The 17,273-nt window shown below is 39.9% G+C and overlaps 1 protein-coding gene across 4 annotated transcripts in view; it reads right to left on the reverse strand.

Moving 5' to 3' along the window:
• The window catches only part of MBOAT2 (membrane bound O-acyltransferase domain containing 2), a 225,196-nt gene extending 218,019 nt beyond the window's left edge, over positions 1-7,177 (reverse strand). For 2 of the 4 annotated variants that reach the window (XM_037812529.1, XM_037812530.1), the window contains exon 1: positions 6,792-7,177. In XM_037812529.1, coding sequence (XP_037668457.1) covers positions 6,792-6,866 — 75 coding nt within the window. In that variant the 5' untranslated portion in view covers positions 6,867-7,177. Of the gene's footprint in view, positions 1-2,785; positions 2,807-6,791 lie in introns of those variants that run through there. The other 2 variants (XM_037812533.1, XM_037812532.1) reach the window with 2 other exon arrangements.
• Positions 7,178-17,273: the final 10,096 nt, after the last annotated feature.

Genomic DNA, 17,273 nt, shown 5'->3' on the forward strand with positions numbered 1-17,273 from the left:
ACTGAACAGGAATTAGGAAAATGGAAATAGCAAAAGCCAACTTGTCGTTCAGGACGTATGGCTGAGAAAAAAGACTGAATGAGTGGTACTGTGAAGTAAATATTAGTAATCATAATGTGCTGGACAGTATTTAAATGCCCCTCCAGATCGAATTTTCAACTTACTCTGTTACTCTGTGCCCAAAAAGCATCAACTTGCCCTCTAAATATTTGGTTTCCCTAACGGGGAAGTACCACAGAAGATCAGAAGATGGGAGAAGGAAGGGGTGGAGCATAGAGCCCCCATCCCCCAGGCCCCCACCCCCATCAAGCGGCCCTTGCTATACAGCTCTCCTCTGCTTCTCCCTCCCCCCTTGTCCCTCCAGACACGGCGGTGCTGGTACTGGGGACTGTGCTACTCCTTGTTGATTTCTCAAACCTGCCCATCTTTGTAAATGGTTGTTACAGTTTCCTTGGTTACCTAGTTTAATCTCCTACCAGAACCCTGACAGACATATATAATATTAAGCAGTATATATATACCAGAACAATCGCAAATCCAAAACGCTTTTATGGTTCAAATACTAAAGCAATCACATCATATGAGATTCAGAAAAAGATTTACATGCAAGATGCACTGGCTACGGGCTTGGAAGAGTGGTTAAGACTTTGATAAGCAGAGATCAAAGGAAAAAGGGGGCACTTCACTAGAGCCTAGCCAGATGTCTGGAATTCTGATTCTATCTTTTCACACATTAGTCATCCCTCCCTGTTTCCATATCCTACATTATTTTCTAAAACACTGCTTCAGTTCTCACCTATGTCATTCATAAAATCACTAAATGACCACTCTCCTGTGGGCCATATTTATGTTTTGTTTTATTTTAAAGAAAACCTGCAATGTTCTATCATTGTAGAACCCACCTGTTAAACCAACCACAAGCAAATGCTATGAGTAAGTTGTTCTGGTACTTTTCTTGGAAAGTCAGCCCTGATGGACCACAAGAAACCTACAGAGGCAGTAACAACATAGGAAGCATTTTTAAAGCTAATGAACAAACAATTCTTGAAGGAGGAGGAAAGCAGAAAAACCACTTTTGACTCCAAATTCAAAACTAGATTTTAATCCTAGTTTAATCACTGTGTAAGCATATGACTGAACCTGAACCTCATACTTCCCTTCCTAAAATGGAAGATCCAGAGATTCAAAAATGGAATACATATTTTTAAAAAGTTAGCTTCTCAAAATAAAAATACAAATTCCTGATATTTCATAATTTTTAAAGAAAAGAAATGTACATCAGACACATACTAGGAGCCAGGCACTTTGCATAGATTATATGTTTCCATATTCAAAATAACCTATGAATAGGTCCTATTTATTATTATCTTTATTTTACAGATAAGGAAACCAGGGCTTAAAGAAAAATATAGTAATCTGCCAAAGAGCACAAAGGTAGAGGAGCCTGGTTCCGAAACTGACTGTGCCATCTCCACTACACCACTACTTTCTATTAATAAAGGGAAACGGAATACTAGGAAACCTAATAACTGCAATTTTCAGGGCACAAGTATTGGGCCTAGCTGCTTCTAAGTGAGCAGAGACCCAGTTTCAACTCTTACTATTGAAAATGTCTTCAAATTTACTAGCCCATTTTCCTCTCCTAAATTTTTATTCATATTCCATCCAATTTAGTCCAAAAAGAATTTTGAGCGGCTTCTTCAATCAATAAAACAAATAACAGAATCATGGAATTTTAGAACTAGGCTCAAAACACATTCATTTACACAAGAGGAAATTCCTTTATGTAAAGTGACATACCCAAAATTAGTTAAGTGACTGGGCCCAGACCACAGATTTCAGATTACAGGATGCCTAGTCCCATATGCCTTTCTTATTAAAAGGGCTTGTCCACAAGAGACTATTTCAGCATTTGCAGGGTCCCCATGATGAAGACTGATGCTCATTATGAGTGTTGGAGTAGACAAGATAAACCAGTCAAACATTTATATCCTAAACGTAGAGGATTCAAATGACAACTCATTAAAAAAAAAAAAAAAATCCTTGATTTGCTTATTTTCTTGCCATTCACCTTCTTCTCCCCAAAGTAAATATTCTCACAAAAGCTCACTACTGAGAACTATGCTTGTTCCTTTAACTGTAAAAAGGGGTTCACCATAGTGCAGGGCTTTAAGAGGATTAAAGTTGTTGATTTTTTAAGCTACTCTTTTCCATAACATGTTATTTCACTTCAATAGTTGTCTACATAGTACAGGATGGGAAAATATACAGAAAATGTCAATCAATAAACAGACCACCTCTTGACAAAAAGAAAACGAGGATTTTATGAGCGTTCACATTTCTTTCTCTCATACACACTCATCTTTCTCCCTACTTCAATCATAACTGCAAGCACTTCAGTGTTTGGAGGCTTTTGAAAGCTCTCTCTCCAGCCCCCTCTTCCCACCAAAAAAAATGTTGGCAACCCAGATCTAAAAGAATGACCTACCAAAAATATCAGCCATGTGTTAAAACTATAAATTAAAATTGACCCTTTACTCAAATGCTTAATACCTTCTTCTGTCTATTTATCAGCTAAATACCTCAGGCTTTCAATTTTATCTGACTTCACAAGGTGTTATGAGGATTCAAGTAAGTATCATAATATACATGAAAGCTTTGTAAACTCTAAAGTACTATGCCTTATAATCATTATATACAATATATAATCAGCAATTCTTCCTCCTCCTTCCCCCTCTTCCCCCTCTTCCAAACCTTTCAAAAACAGATTTAGTTCCCCTCTTACCTCTCTCCTCCCAAAAAAGTTCAGCCAGTTATCTCTAAAACAGTGAGCCCCGTCCCCGAACACAACTGTTCAATGACTCTGTACAAGCCAGTGTCATCCTTCGCTGGCCTTCTGCCAAGTATGCCATCCAGAATACCACATCACAAGGGAAATTTACTCCAGTTTCATAGTAGTAATTACAGCACCATGGGAAATTAAAAAAAGAAAATGGTTTAAAAAAAAAAAAAAAAGGAAAGGAAAAAGGGAGGAAGGGAGGAAAAAGACTGGGTAGCAACCTCAGAGTCTGGTAACTCGGAGAGTCAGGTAAATCAAATGTAATAGAACACATGATACACGGAGATTAAAAGAACACTCTAAAAAGTAGGTGGATCTGTGAATATTTAATATTTCATTTTGGCACCCATTTTGGGGTCTTTTAAAAATTTACCCCATCAGAAATGCATAAGGAACACAGGCAGATGTCTTCTACAGAGTATGCTTGGCCCTCTTCTTTGACATGCCACTCTCCTCCCTTATCCCGAATCCTTCATCAAAATTCCGTATATCCTTTTAATGATAACCACCTACTATGCATTACCCCAAAAATAAAAGTGCCTGGAAAGCAAGGCCTGGAAAGGGGAAACACAGGTGCTAGATACTACTTCTATCTTAAAACATCATTTAACCTCACTTGATACTAGAGTTCATATTTTTATTTCAATTTAAATCCTACTGAACAAATACTACAGCTATCTCAAGGACACTCTGGAATTTCTGGTAAAGATTAAGCAAGCCAGTAATCTAAAGCAAGATCTCTTGCTCTTTTCCTTCCTTAGCCTCAGCCTTATTGCAAAACACCCCCCCCCTTTCTCTATCTTACCTTGCAACTTAAATTCTTATATTCCATGTATACCAATAAATGCTACCATTTCATAAATTCTACATTCACTCTAGTAAATAATTTAAGCTATTTTCTTACCTAGAGTCCTTTTCTTCCTATGACATCAAACAACTGCTTTTGTAACATCCTAAATTTTTAAAACATCGCTAATTAGCACACACCAAATTAACATGCTAACAAGTAATATTTTTACACTTTTCATTTCCTGACTTTTTTGTCTGTTGAATCACACTATTTGATTACAACCAATTCTTTCTTTCAAATTGAACTCAATTATTTACATATTATAAAAATTATTTTCTATTTTGCTCAATTGTAAAATAATGGCTAAATGGCTATTTATTCATCCAATGTCACAATATGAGTTTTTAGTTATTCCAAGAGCTTCATTAACAAAAAAGTCAATTCTTCAGTGCTTCAATGGAACAGTTTATTATCACTATAAAGTTAAGGCTTTATTCTTAAGATTTGCTTAGAAAGGAAAAAAAACTCAAAATGCCGGTGCATGGCCATATAAATAAATTTGAGGAGTACTTCCAAGAGAATGAAAGTGTGCCCAAGGTACCAAATCAAGACTGTGGTGGTCTGGAGCTATGTACCCCAGAAGAACATGTTCTTAAACATAATTCATTCCCGTGGGTGTGAACTCCTTGTAGGTAGGACCTTTTTATGAAGTTATCAGTCAAGGTGTGGCACAACTCTAACAAGATGGGTCATAAACCTATTACTACTGGAGTCCTTGATAAGCAGAATGAAATTCAGACAGAGAGAAAGACACAGAAGCAGCAGCCAGGAACTGACAGTCAACAGAACCCAGAAGGGAAGGGAGAGGCCTGGAGAGGCCGCCATGCGCCTTGCCATGTGACAGAGGAGCCCAGGACCAAGGATCACTGACATCCAGCCCCAGAACGCCAGTCTTCCGGGAGAAAGCATTGTCTTGATGTCATCTTGATTTGGACTTTTCCTAGCCTCAAAACAGTAAGCTAATAACTTCCTATCATTTAAGTCAACTCATTGCATGGTGTTTACTTAAGCAGCCAAAGAAAATAAAGCAAAGACTTTTAGATAATAAAGAAAGTCCTGTCACTTTCCCTTGATTCTCCTGCTTATATCAGTATGGAAAGGAACTTCCTCTGGATTGCCGAGATGTTTAAATGAGTTAATTAATATTACATCACTTTTTAAAAGTTTTAAGCATTACATAAATTAAGAGCTATTAGTAAAGAAAACAATTTTTCATCATGGTACGGAGGGGTAGGGCTATAACAAAACAATTAAGAAAGGAAGGTAGGAAGGAAGGTAAAACGGGGGAAGGAGGGAGGGAATACGCCTGTCTCCCTAAGAGAAATAAAAAGGTACAGGCCTAGCTCCCTTGCCCCTCATCAGCAACATTTCTAAACAGATATTTAACCCTGCATTTGCTGGTACAATGGCAGCACCCTATTTAAATCAGGGGTGTAATACACTGAAAGCTCATATCCTGCACTTCAGTTTGGAAATCAGTAAAAAGCCTCCACAGGGCTAAGACGACAAGAAACCCTAAGTCCTGACCAATTTATTAATAAACAGAGAAGAAAAATATTTTCTTATAATAAACAATTAACTTCACTACTGGTACTTCAATCTGTTCAAGATATGCAGAGGATAGGTACTTAACTACTAACCAAAAGTTATGTCTGAAATATAAGTAAAGATTTGAACATAAAGAAGAATTCTTTCTATAATCGTTTGATATACTTAGGACTATTTTTTTTTAGAACAGTAAAGCACAAAGCAGTTAGTATTACAATGTCAGGCCCAAGAGTCCTTTCCATCTCGCTGCTAGGAAAAGCAGCGTGGAGACAGAGGAATCCTGTATTATCAATGAAATCCCTGATGACATCAATAACAGCAACACATTCAAAATAAGGACAGTACCCCAGTACTCTTTGTAAAGTCCAAACACTCTTCTAGATCAAGTACACGTGAAATAATTTTATGCAAAGTTTTCAGACTTAATTACCTTCAGCTTAGGGCTAGAGCAATTATCCAACTATACCCCAACAACAACTGCCCTAAATCTCACAACAAAATACTTCCAAACTTCCTTTTCTTAATAAAAATGGCGCTGCTTTCCCCATCACAATGTCGCTTTTTTCTTAATAATCCTTAAGTCTTTTAGACAAGCAAACTTAACTGGCCTCATTTAAATGCCATCGTTCCATACACAGGGTCAAAATTTTTTAGGGGTTGGGGGGGGAGGGAAGAGTGGCTTCTTCCATTCAGAAGGTGACAACTTTCTCAGCTAGAAATCCTGGGATTATTAACTCACTCTGACTCTTCTTCATAAACTCTGCCTTCCCCCTAACTGTTGCCTCGCTCTCTTAAATAAACCACGCTTCAACGCCAACTCGCCCCGAAGTACAATATCGCTGAATACTGCCCTCTTTCACACCCATACACTCCCGTGTGCAAAGAGTTCAACTGCACTCTTTAAACCTACACACATCCATATTGCTTTCCGTGGAGTTACACTCAGCAGAGGGCACAACCATTGCAGGGGAGGGCACAAACGTTCATGCGTTTACAAAGCGCAGCCTGTCTATACCCAAGTCCGAATGCATCTGGAAGCGGCTTGACGCTGAACATTCAGAAACTGCCAGGTGCATGCAAAGACCCGAATTCGATGGATGCTGTGGCAGAGAGCAGGCACCGGGCATGCACACGCGCACGCCTATATAAACAGCCCTCCCGACGTGTCTATAGCGCGTACCACTGCACATGCCACCCCCGCCCGGGACCAGGGGGGCTGGGTGGGCATGGAGATGGGGGGCGGGGTGGGCCCGCCGAGGAGGGGCGGGGAAAGGCAGAGCAGAGACAGACCCGGAGTTAGGTTCTCAGACTGTAACAGGTTCATCGCCCTCTCCCCTCCAGGGGTTGGCAGCGCAGACGGTGGCCCCGCGGCTCCCCCGAGCGCCCGCCCCCACCCCCTCTCCCGGGCGCCGGAGCAGATGGGCACCACGACCCAGGAGAGGGCGGCGAGGGCGAGAAGACACCAGATGCCGTTTCTCCCGCAGCCGAGGGAGCCGCCGCACCGTGGGGGCGGCTCCGCCCGACCCCGGACGGCAGGGCTGGCCCGGCGGATACCTGGTCTATGGGCAGCCGCACGGCGTTGCTGAGGGGCTGCAGCAGGGTGGAGCCCGTGGTGCTGGTGGTAGCCATGGCCGGGGTCTCCGCGTAGCCGCCCGCCCTCCTCGCTCCCCGGCTCCCGCGCTCGCCGACGCGCCGCTCGCGCTCTGCCCAGGCGGAGGCAGCGCCGACGGAGGACGACCAGGACGAGGATGGAGCCGACGCTCCCGGCCCTTCGCCGCTCGCGGTCGGAGAGCGGCTCGGGGAGGAGACGCGGGGAGGGGCCGGAGGAGGCGGCGACCGGGCTCGTCCCTCCCTCTCCTCCCCCGCCGGGCCGCCCGCCACCCGCCGTCTGGCTCCGCGACCGGCTCCCTCGGCTCCCCGGACCGACCCGGCTCGGCCGGACCAGGCCGGCTGCGGCCCGGGGGCGCCCGGCTGCATCCCCCACCCCCTGACTTCGAGCAGCTTCTAGCCACCCCCTCCCCTCCTCGCACCCTGTCGCGCCAATCAGCGCCGCAGCCCAATGGCGGCGCGGTTCCCCGAACCCCGCAGCCAATCAGAGGCTGTCAGCCGAGCTTCTCCCCTCCCCCGCCCTCCGCGGCCCCGGGTGAGGGGGGCGGGCTGCGGGTGGAGCTGCTTGTTGGAGGCGCCGAGGTTCTCCGCTGAGTTGTGGAGATTGGGGTCGGGGGACAGGCTCTTCCATCCCTCACCTTTCATTTCTCCTACGGGGTGGGTCGGTGGCCACCCCAAACATTCTCTAGGAGGGGAGGGGGACAACAAAGGGGGTGCGGGGCGGCAGCCAGACAAAGGGGCGATTGGAGGGATGCCGCCGCGCCCGTCCGGGATTGGGGAGTGGAGTGGGGAGTTGGGGATGAAGCCAGCGGCTGAGAGGAGGAGACCAATATGTCAAAAAGTGACCTAGATGAGAAGTCCGTTTCTCTTAAGGATTGATGTGCAAAAAGCCCAAACTTGAAAGCAATTCCAATTGTTGGCACTTTTCTGTCACCCTCAAGCCCTGCCTGGGCACTAGAGGGGAGAGAAACGCTAGTCTGGGGGCAACTCTCGTGTTGGCATCCAAACAGCTAGGGAGAGAAACAGCTCTTACCTATGCTGTGTTCAAGTTTAATTCTTTGGGAGCTAACTGCCCTGTATTTTTAAATTTCTTCCTGAGAAAGAAATATTGTTTCTAAGCATCTCTTCACTCTGTTATGGCATTCTCCCCCAGTCTTTTGTGCTGTTTCCACATGCCTTCAGTATGTGTGGGTGTTTTGGGTGTTACATGTTATATGTATGTGATATATATACATATGTATTATATATATACTATTTGCACCAAAACTTAATAAAACATTTGTGCTACTTGAAAATACAAGTATCAACTTTTGTTTAAAAAACTCGAAAGAAGGGGGAAATGCCAGAGGAGAATATCAGGAGAACTCAAAATTCTATGCATTTAACAGTTTTAAATTTGGGGTAGAAATAGCTCGTGTTTATTGAGGGTTTAACCACATGCAGAAGGCTGATTTAAGTGCTTTAAAGGTATAATAATTCATTTAATCCCCACACTAACCATGGGTCCTGTTACTATCCTCAATCTGTAAAATTGAGTCACAGAGAGGTTAAGTAACTTGCCGAAGAGCAATTTGTTACAGGTAATAAATAGCAGAGAAAGAATTGGAAACCAAGTAATCTACCTCCAGAGCTCACCTCTTATTTAAACAGTAGGCCCTCTTCTTCCTCACACTTAACTCCAGTCCAGAAATTCTTGTCAGCTGTCAGATACACCACTTACTCCACTACTCTGGTCTTGAAAACTGAGATATTTATACAGATATTTACACAGGAGCTTCTGTAAGTCACTTCTTCGTACCTTAGCTGTCTCTTTGACAAGAAGACAGTTGATATAATTGGTACAATCCCTTCCTGCCTAACGTTCTTGGATTGCTTGGTTATTTTAATCCTAGTTGGTAGAGTCTCAACCCAAACGGAATAGAGGATAGAAGGAAGTCAAACCAGGACCTTCATTCTCCCTGGGGTAGTGGTCCAATGGGAGTTGTAATCAATTAAAGAGCAAACCTATTCAATGGCTGCTTACTAAAACATATTATCCATATGATCTGGACCTCTCTATTAATATAATCTCAGAAAATGTTTATTTTTCTTTTCTCTACTTTGGGGAAGTGTACAGGAAACATACAGGTGGCTGAGCATACAAACCAAAGGAAAATTGAAAATACCATTTTAAAAACTTAAAAGTGGGTGTTGGGAACATATTGCAATCTAAAGTAGCATACAGACAGGATCTCAGATCTAGAACATATAATGTCTAAGAAAAGGCATTTTCTTGGAGTAAAATTGATTTTTTTTTAGTAGGACATGAGAGAAGACAGCCTTTATGTGGGGTTACATGAAATTATTTACTTTAGTATCTAGAATAGGGGAGGATTTGGGCATTTGGGCCATCTGGGAAATTTAACTGTGTCAGAGCTGTAAAGCTATAGGTAAAATATAATTTAGTAATTAATGATACCTTGGGTTTTGGAGTCAGAGAGATCTAAGTTTCTGTCTCTGCCAATAATTAGTTGTAAGACTTTGAACAAGTTATTTAACCTTTATAAGCCTCAGTTTCCTCATGTAAAAATGAGTATAATAACACGGGTTTATGAGGTTATAAAAGCTTGCCTATGAAGAACTTAGAAATGTGCTTCGTATATGGAAGACTTAATAACTGTTTATTGTCATTCAAGAAATTTAATGTAATGCTGAAAATAAAAACCATTTTTCTCATTCTTAAAATACTATATATTCCCATTTTTAATGAAGAAATTGAGACTCATATTTTAAGCTAACAACATAGTGTTGGTAATTTAAATTGAATACAGGCCTTCTGACCAGCATCTGCTAATTAGACCAGATGCTCTTACATGGTGATGACGGGGGAAAGAATTGAATTAATTACATGTAATACCTTACTGTCTTACCTCAGAAAGCATCCATCCTACAAAAACTGATTCACACATTCTTAATTCTTAAAAACAAACATTTATTGAATATTTACTGTGTTTAAGCAACTGCGGGGTATTATAAAGAGTAAATAATGCTTATTATTTAAGGACGAAACAATCATATAGACAAAATGGAGTGAAGTGTTACAAGAAAAGAACCAAGTGAGGTTAATGTTAAAAATTAAAAGATGATGGAAGAAGATGGCGGCCTAGAGAGGAGTGGAATTTAATTAGTCCCCCTGGAACAACTAATAAACAACGAGGAACAACTAGTAAATAATCTGGAATAACTGCTGGGGAATCGTGACTGTCTACACATCATATACCAGCCTGGATTGGGAGAAATGCCCGAGATCACAGCATAAAATCTGTAAGTAAAAACCACGGTTCCAAGCTGGGAGCCCCCTCCCGCCATGGCCCAAGCTGCAAAGCCTCAAGGTACTAGAGAGCAGCTCTCTCTGAACAAGCAAATATACCTAAGCTCCAACTTGGGTTTTAATTAACAAACATGGACTGCTCCATACAAGCTAAGAATCCCCAACAAGCAGACAGAGGTTTTTGGTGATGACTGACCTGGGAGGGAGGGGGAGCCCAGAGGACCGGGTGCTGTCTCTGGTCAACGGGTGAAACTGAGGGGGGCCTCAGACTGGCTCTGAAGGGGGCCTTTCTGTCCCTTTTTTGGCTCAATGGAGAAAGCCTCAGCCATTTTCAGTTCCCAGCACGCTGACCCAGACAAGGGTGGAGATAGCACAGGCAGAGAGACTATTCAAATGTAAATGATCTCTCCTTATGGGATGTATCTTCCCTAAGAGGAAGAAGGTTGTGCCAAGCTCTACTACCCGCTTTCCATTCAGAACAAGACCCCAGACCCTAGGTGAAAACAAACATGGGCCACACCTCCTTACACCAGTCTGAAGCTACAGGCTTTCAGGCGCCACCTGCTGGGCAGAAAAGCACAGTGACTTGAGGCCTCACAGGGTGTATCAATCCTCTAAGACACCCTCAGGGAAACTGATACTATTGCATCCTGCTGAGACCTGAGCCCGCTATGGTCTGGGAAAACCTGATTGGGGTAACTAAGGAAACCAGATGCCTAGACAACAGAAAACTACAACCTACACTAAGAAAAATGAAGTTACGGCCCAGTCAAAGGAGCAAACTTACACTTCAACTGAGATACAGGAATTGAAACAACTAATGCTAAATCAATTTAAAAAGTTTAGGGAAGATATGGCAAACGAGATGAAGCATATAATGAAAACATTGGGTGTACAGAAGGTAGAAATTGAAAGTTAATATAAAAGCAACTGGCAGAATCTATGGAAATGAAAGGCACAACACAAGAGATGTAAGACACAATGGAGACATATAACAGCGGATCTCAAGAGGCAGAAGGAAACACTCAGGAACTGGAGAACAAGACACCTGAAAGCCTACACACAAAAGAACAGGTAGAGAAAAGAATGGAAAAATATGAGCAACATCTCAGGGAACTGAATGACAACATGAAATGCATGAATGTATGTGTCATAGGTGTCTGAGAAGGACAAGAGAAGCGAAAAGGGGCAGAAGCAATAGCAGAGGAAACAATCAATGAAAATTATCCATCTCTTATGAAAGACATAAAATTGCAGATCCAAGAAGCGCAGCATACCCCAAACAGAATAGATCTGAATAGGCCTACACCAAGACACTTAATAATCGGACTATCAAACGTCAAAGACAAGAGAGAATCCTGAAAGCAGCAAGAGAAAATCAATCCAACACATGCAAAGGAAGCTTAATAAGACTATGTGCAGATTTCTCAGCAGAAACCTTGGAGGCAAGAAGAAAGTGGGGTGGTATATTTAAGATACTGAAAGAGAAAAACCACCAACCAAGAATCCTATATCTGGCAAAACTGTCCTTCAAATATGAGGGAGAGCTTAAAATATTCTCTGACAAACAGACAATGACAGAGTTTGTGAACAAGATACCTTCTCTACAGGAAATACTAAAGGAGCACTACAGACATATTGGAAAAGACAGGAGTGAGAGGTTTGGAACACAATTTTGGGTGTTAGTAGCACAGCAATGTAAGTATACTGAACAAAGATGACTATGAGTATGGTTGAAAAAGGAATACAATCAATGAAAACTAGAGACTATAATTAACAGAAACATTGTATTATGCTTCCTTTAATGTAACAAAGCAATATACTAAAGCTAAATGAATATAAGAGGGAGACATAAGGGAGGAGTATGGGACTTCTTGGCATTGGTGATGTTGTCTGACTCTTTATTCTACTTTAGTTTAATGCTATCTTTCCTTTTGTTGCTTCCTAGCTGTCATGTTTTTATTTTTCTCTCTTTTTTCTTTTTCTTTTGTCTCTCTACCTTCTTTGACTCTTCCTCCTTCTTTGTGGAAGAAATGGAGATGTACTTATATAGATAGTGGTGATGGTGGTGAATACATAAATACATGATGATACAGAGAACCATCGATTGTTTACTTAGGACAGAATATATGGTGGGTGAGCAAAACCATCTTAAAAAAATGGGTTCATGAAGAAACCTTGAAGGTACTACATTAAGTGGAGTAAGACACACACATAAGGACAAATATTGCAGGGTCTCACTGATATGAACTAATTATAATATGTAAACTCATAAACATGAAATATAAGTTACCAGGATGTAGAACTGAGGCTAAAGAATGGGGAGTGGTTGCTTATTATGAGCAGAATGTTCAACTACGGTGAACTTAAACATTTGGAAATGGGCAGAGGTGATGGTAGCACATTGTGAGAATAACTAACAGTGCTGAATGGTCTGTGAATGTGGTGGAAAGGGTAAGCTCAGAGTCACATATGTCACCAGAAGGAAAGTTGGAGGTCAAAAGCTGGGAATGTATAAAGCTTTCAATCTTGTGGTGGACAATGTCCATGATCAACTGTACAAATATTAGAAATGTTTTTCATGAACTAGAACAAATGTATGACACTATAACTAGAAGTTAATAATAGAGGGGCATATAGGAAAAAATATATATTCCTATTGCAAACTATATGCTACAGTTAGTAGTATTTTAATGTTCTTTCATAAATAATAAATGTACTATACCAATACTATGAATCAGTAAAGGGGGGGATGGTTAGGGGTATGGGAGTATTTGAGTTTCCATTTTTTTGTCTTTATTTCTTTTCTGGAGTAATGAAAATGTTCTAAAAATTGGGAAAAAAAATTAATTGTAGTGAAGGATGCACAGCTGTATGATGGTACCATGGGCGAGTGATTGTATACTTTGGATCTTTGGATAATTGTATGGCATGTGAGCAATCTCAATTAAAAAAAAAAATTAGAAGACTGCATCCAGGTGAAAGAAACTGGACTGGAAGTCAAAAGACCTAAATTTTACTCTTGGCCTTGCCATCAAATAGCTGTGAAATCTGCTTAACTTTTCTGTGCCTGAAGTTTATCCATAAGGATATTAAATATGGATAACAGTAACCATTCATACTACCTTGTAGGAAAGTTGTGACTATGAGCATGAAAATAATAGATTAAAATATTTCTACTATATTAGTGATATTATTATTAGAAATAATAACTAGTAGTAAGAGGTTTTCAATATAGCAGCCACATTTTAACAAGAATTACTAACTTAGACCAAACTGTATGAACACTGAGCAGGAGTTCATGTATAATAAAATGTCAGTCTGCTGGTTTTCTTACCCTGGCTTCATTCCCCTTGCCTCCTAAAATGTCTATGGTAATTAAAGATTGCTAAAATGATTTTTCCCCTTCCCAATGTGTTTTTAACTTTGAATAAACCACTCAGGAGAAATGAATAATCTGCCAAGCTGCTTTTGTTTCATAAAATTGGTATGTGTCATGAAATTAGAGCTCTCAGGCAAATGTTTTGCTTATTCAATGCTCTTATACTTTGGAATACTGTTGATGATGAAGGACTTTGAACTATACCCATAACCACCTCAGTTAACTGGTTGGCATCTTCCAGCACTTACAAACTAGTCCTAACCTGAGACCAAAAATGAAATTCAGAAAGTCACCTTTAAGACCTAATCTGCTTCAATTAAGAAATCACCAAGTAGGGCTGAACAAGTGGTAACAAACACAGTAGACGTATGTCACCTGCACTGACGTCTTGGCTCTGCTGTTCTCTGACTCAACCACGGTCAACAATGAACAAATTGCTTAACTTCAGTTTCATTGTTTATTGGTTAAGAGACTAAAACAGAATAATTTCTATGGTCCCTTCTTCCTCTAAAACTATATGCTTCCCAAGAATTTCTGGAACCTTCTTCTGTCTCCCTGAGCCTACATTCAGTGTAGGTTAACAAATTATTAATCATGAATTTGAAAATTGCATTGCCTTTCCGGTTATCCCACTGGTTTTAGAACTACCTCTAATTTATTGTATTTCTAATCAAATGTTCTTCTTGAAAATGCCTATTATTTCTCAATAACCTGTGAAGATTTTTGTGTTATATCTGTGCATCTTGGGAAAACATTTGGCATTTTCACTTTTAGGTAAAAGGATCACTCTCAGTTAAAAGAACCCCTTAGTGCTTAATCTGTAATCTTCTGATCCCTAGGTATAGAAAAACATAGTACAAACTCTTTCATGCTTCAGCATGTTTGCCTAATGGTATTTACGTCAAAATTACGAAACATCTTAAATGTAAAGCACTATAACCACCTCCACGTTTATCATAATCACTATTACCACTAGTAATATTTATTGCATCTACTTGGGATGCTACATTGGGTAAGAAGGCCTCCTTTTCTCAGTTCTGTCTAATAGTTCAGGTTCTCTCTGCTTACCTATAATTAAAAGAAGAGTTCCCTTCCTGAAATATGTTGATTTAGCACTGCTCTTCTAAATATTCTAGTCTGGCTATTAGGGGAGAAGTTACACCCACCATCTTCTGTTAGGAGCTCTGTAATAAAGAGGAAACCAGTGATTCTCCAGCCCCCCAAAAAGTTTGGTTTATTCCCCCAAGGTCTATCACTTTTAGCAAATTTGTCTCTTTGTAGGCAAATGTGTCAAACAGCATATTTTGTTGTAGATATTTTCTGCTTAAACTCTTCCTCCACTACTGTCATTTTTTTATGCTGGTTTTAAACTACAGTCTTAACCAGTGAAGGATTAGGAATGAGAGTCATCACTATCTATAAGTCTGTGGTTACCACATTTAACCCAGTACTCTCAGCAAAGGACTTGCTCTCCAAGACAGGTGACTCTTGGGACTAACCATGAGGAAGCTGCTAAGAAATGTCCTATAATCAGATAATGGCCTGGTTTTGATCTCATCAAATTATCTCATAACTTATTTTCCATTTTTAAAGCAGACAGTTCTCTACTATTTGGGTTTTTGTATGTAAATTATGATTTCTAAATTTAAAGTACTGTATATCATAAGACAGTCCTTATTAAAACCCACAAAACACTAAAATTAAGGGAAAATCCTTAAAGTCTTCACTGTAAATATTGTCTCTGAATTTGCTGAGGAGGGTGGGATTATAGAAAGCACAGGTAAAGAAATTAAATACTGGAACCAGACTACTTGAGTTTGAAGAGACTTATCTTTGTGATCTTGGGCAAATTATTTAACCTCCTTCGGCCTCAGTCTTCTCATCTGTAAAATGGGAATAATAATGATTTATTGTGTCATTCAAATCATTTGATCACTTAAAACATGTAGTGCTTGTCACATCATAAGCTCTCAATAAATATTAGCCATCATTACTACTACCACCACCATCACCATTACCACCATCATGACCATCATCATCACCATTCATCATCATTATAGAAGATGCATGTCTCATGGTAATGGTCACTCTTACCACAAGTACCCTAGACCAGGCAGAAGTTTAGATTAACAACGGATTGTTACTTTTGTCATCTTATCCTTTCAGACTGAGAGGAAGAAAAAGACACTGAGGGCTAAGATTTAGAGTATAAAGGGGACATTAATTTTAAATGTATTATTGCAGTCCTGGCCTACCTCACCTGAAAGAATTGACAGAGCTTTTCATTTATAGAAGTAAATATGATGACAACTAGTTTAAAATTTTCCTTCTTCTTCTTACATTCTGGACTGTATGGTGGTAGGTTAGATTATTTTGTTTTTAACTGTTAGTGTCTATTCTGAGCCTTTACAGCCTACACAGTAGGGAGAGAAAAAAAAAGGAGACAAACACAGTAATTTATATAAGGAATTCATGGCTAAGAATTAAACAAATGAATACATAATTTATAATTTGAAATAATAGTTGGTGACACATTTAAACTTATTATTCTGATTGATGATTTTGAAAATTCCAAGTACCATTTGACTTCATCCTTCTATGCAGTATTTCTTTAAATACCATCTCTAAATCCACAAATATTTATCTTTTATTGGTGAGAGTCCAGCTGGTAACCAATGAAATAATCCTACATTATTCTAGGACGGAAGCCAGGAACTTGGCCTCATTGCATAAAGCTACTCTATTCCTCCTTGTGTGAAATATATTCAGCTACTGGTCCCTAGATAATTCTTCAAGAGAGCACTTAAAATTGCTCCCTTTGGAGTTGCTTGAGTGTCACTGAGAAATGAATTAAAAGAAAATAAAATCACTTCATGTCTGATGCAGCCCAACAAGCCAGTGTGTCTCAGTGGGGTCCAAGGGCCATTTTTATCAGAATCACGCAGGAGCCTTATTCAAAACCCAGCACATAATGATTCAGAATTGCTAGGTCAGAGCCCCGGAATTTGCTTTTTACCGGTGTTCATGGGTAATTCCCAAGCATATGCTGAAGTTTAAGAACCATTGCCCTTGGTCTTTAATAGCTCTTATTTTTTTCAAAACTTCATTAATTAAGAAAATTCACAGGTGGGTGCTGATTCTTAAACCAGAACAAGTAATTTAACTAAGTTTTATTAAGTGTCTTTCCAATTTACAAATAATAAGTACATAACTTTTCCCTATGTTAAAATGTTAACTAATTTCACTAATGTTAGTATTGTTTCTAATAACTATGACAATATTATTAGAACCATTTAATTATTTGAATAAAATCAAAATCAAAGGCTCAAATTTTTGATTTGTTGATTGTTTATGTGTAATAAAGATAGAGATATAAATGTTCATCTACATTTCTGATTAATTGTGGTTTCTTACAAATACCAGAAACCTGACAATGTGGAGATCCTGTATTTCAGAGTCAGCATTGGATAGAAACATCATTCAAGTGATTGAGCATTTGGACCAGGAAAAGAATTGGGAAAGTAAACGGAATCCATGTATCAGTGTCAGTTTTAAGAGGCTCATCAAAATGAAAACCTAAAAGTAATAAGCATATCTAACATCTATGCCACGGATTAGTATATCTGAGGTCTTCTATGAAGAAAAATTCAGTAGACAAGAATTAGGAAGATCTTCCAGGGAAAAAATGAAAACAAGCAGTTAAGAGGCCTCAAAATAGTGCAAACATTTTTCTCTT

Source organism: Choloepus didactylus, chromosome 20 (assembly GCF_015220235.1).
Source record: "Choloepus didactylus isolate mChoDid1 chromosome 20, mChoDid1.pri, whole genome shotgun sequence".
Lineage (NCBI taxonomy): Eukaryota > Metazoa > Chordata > Mammalia > Pilosa > Megalonychidae > Choloepus > Choloepus didactylus.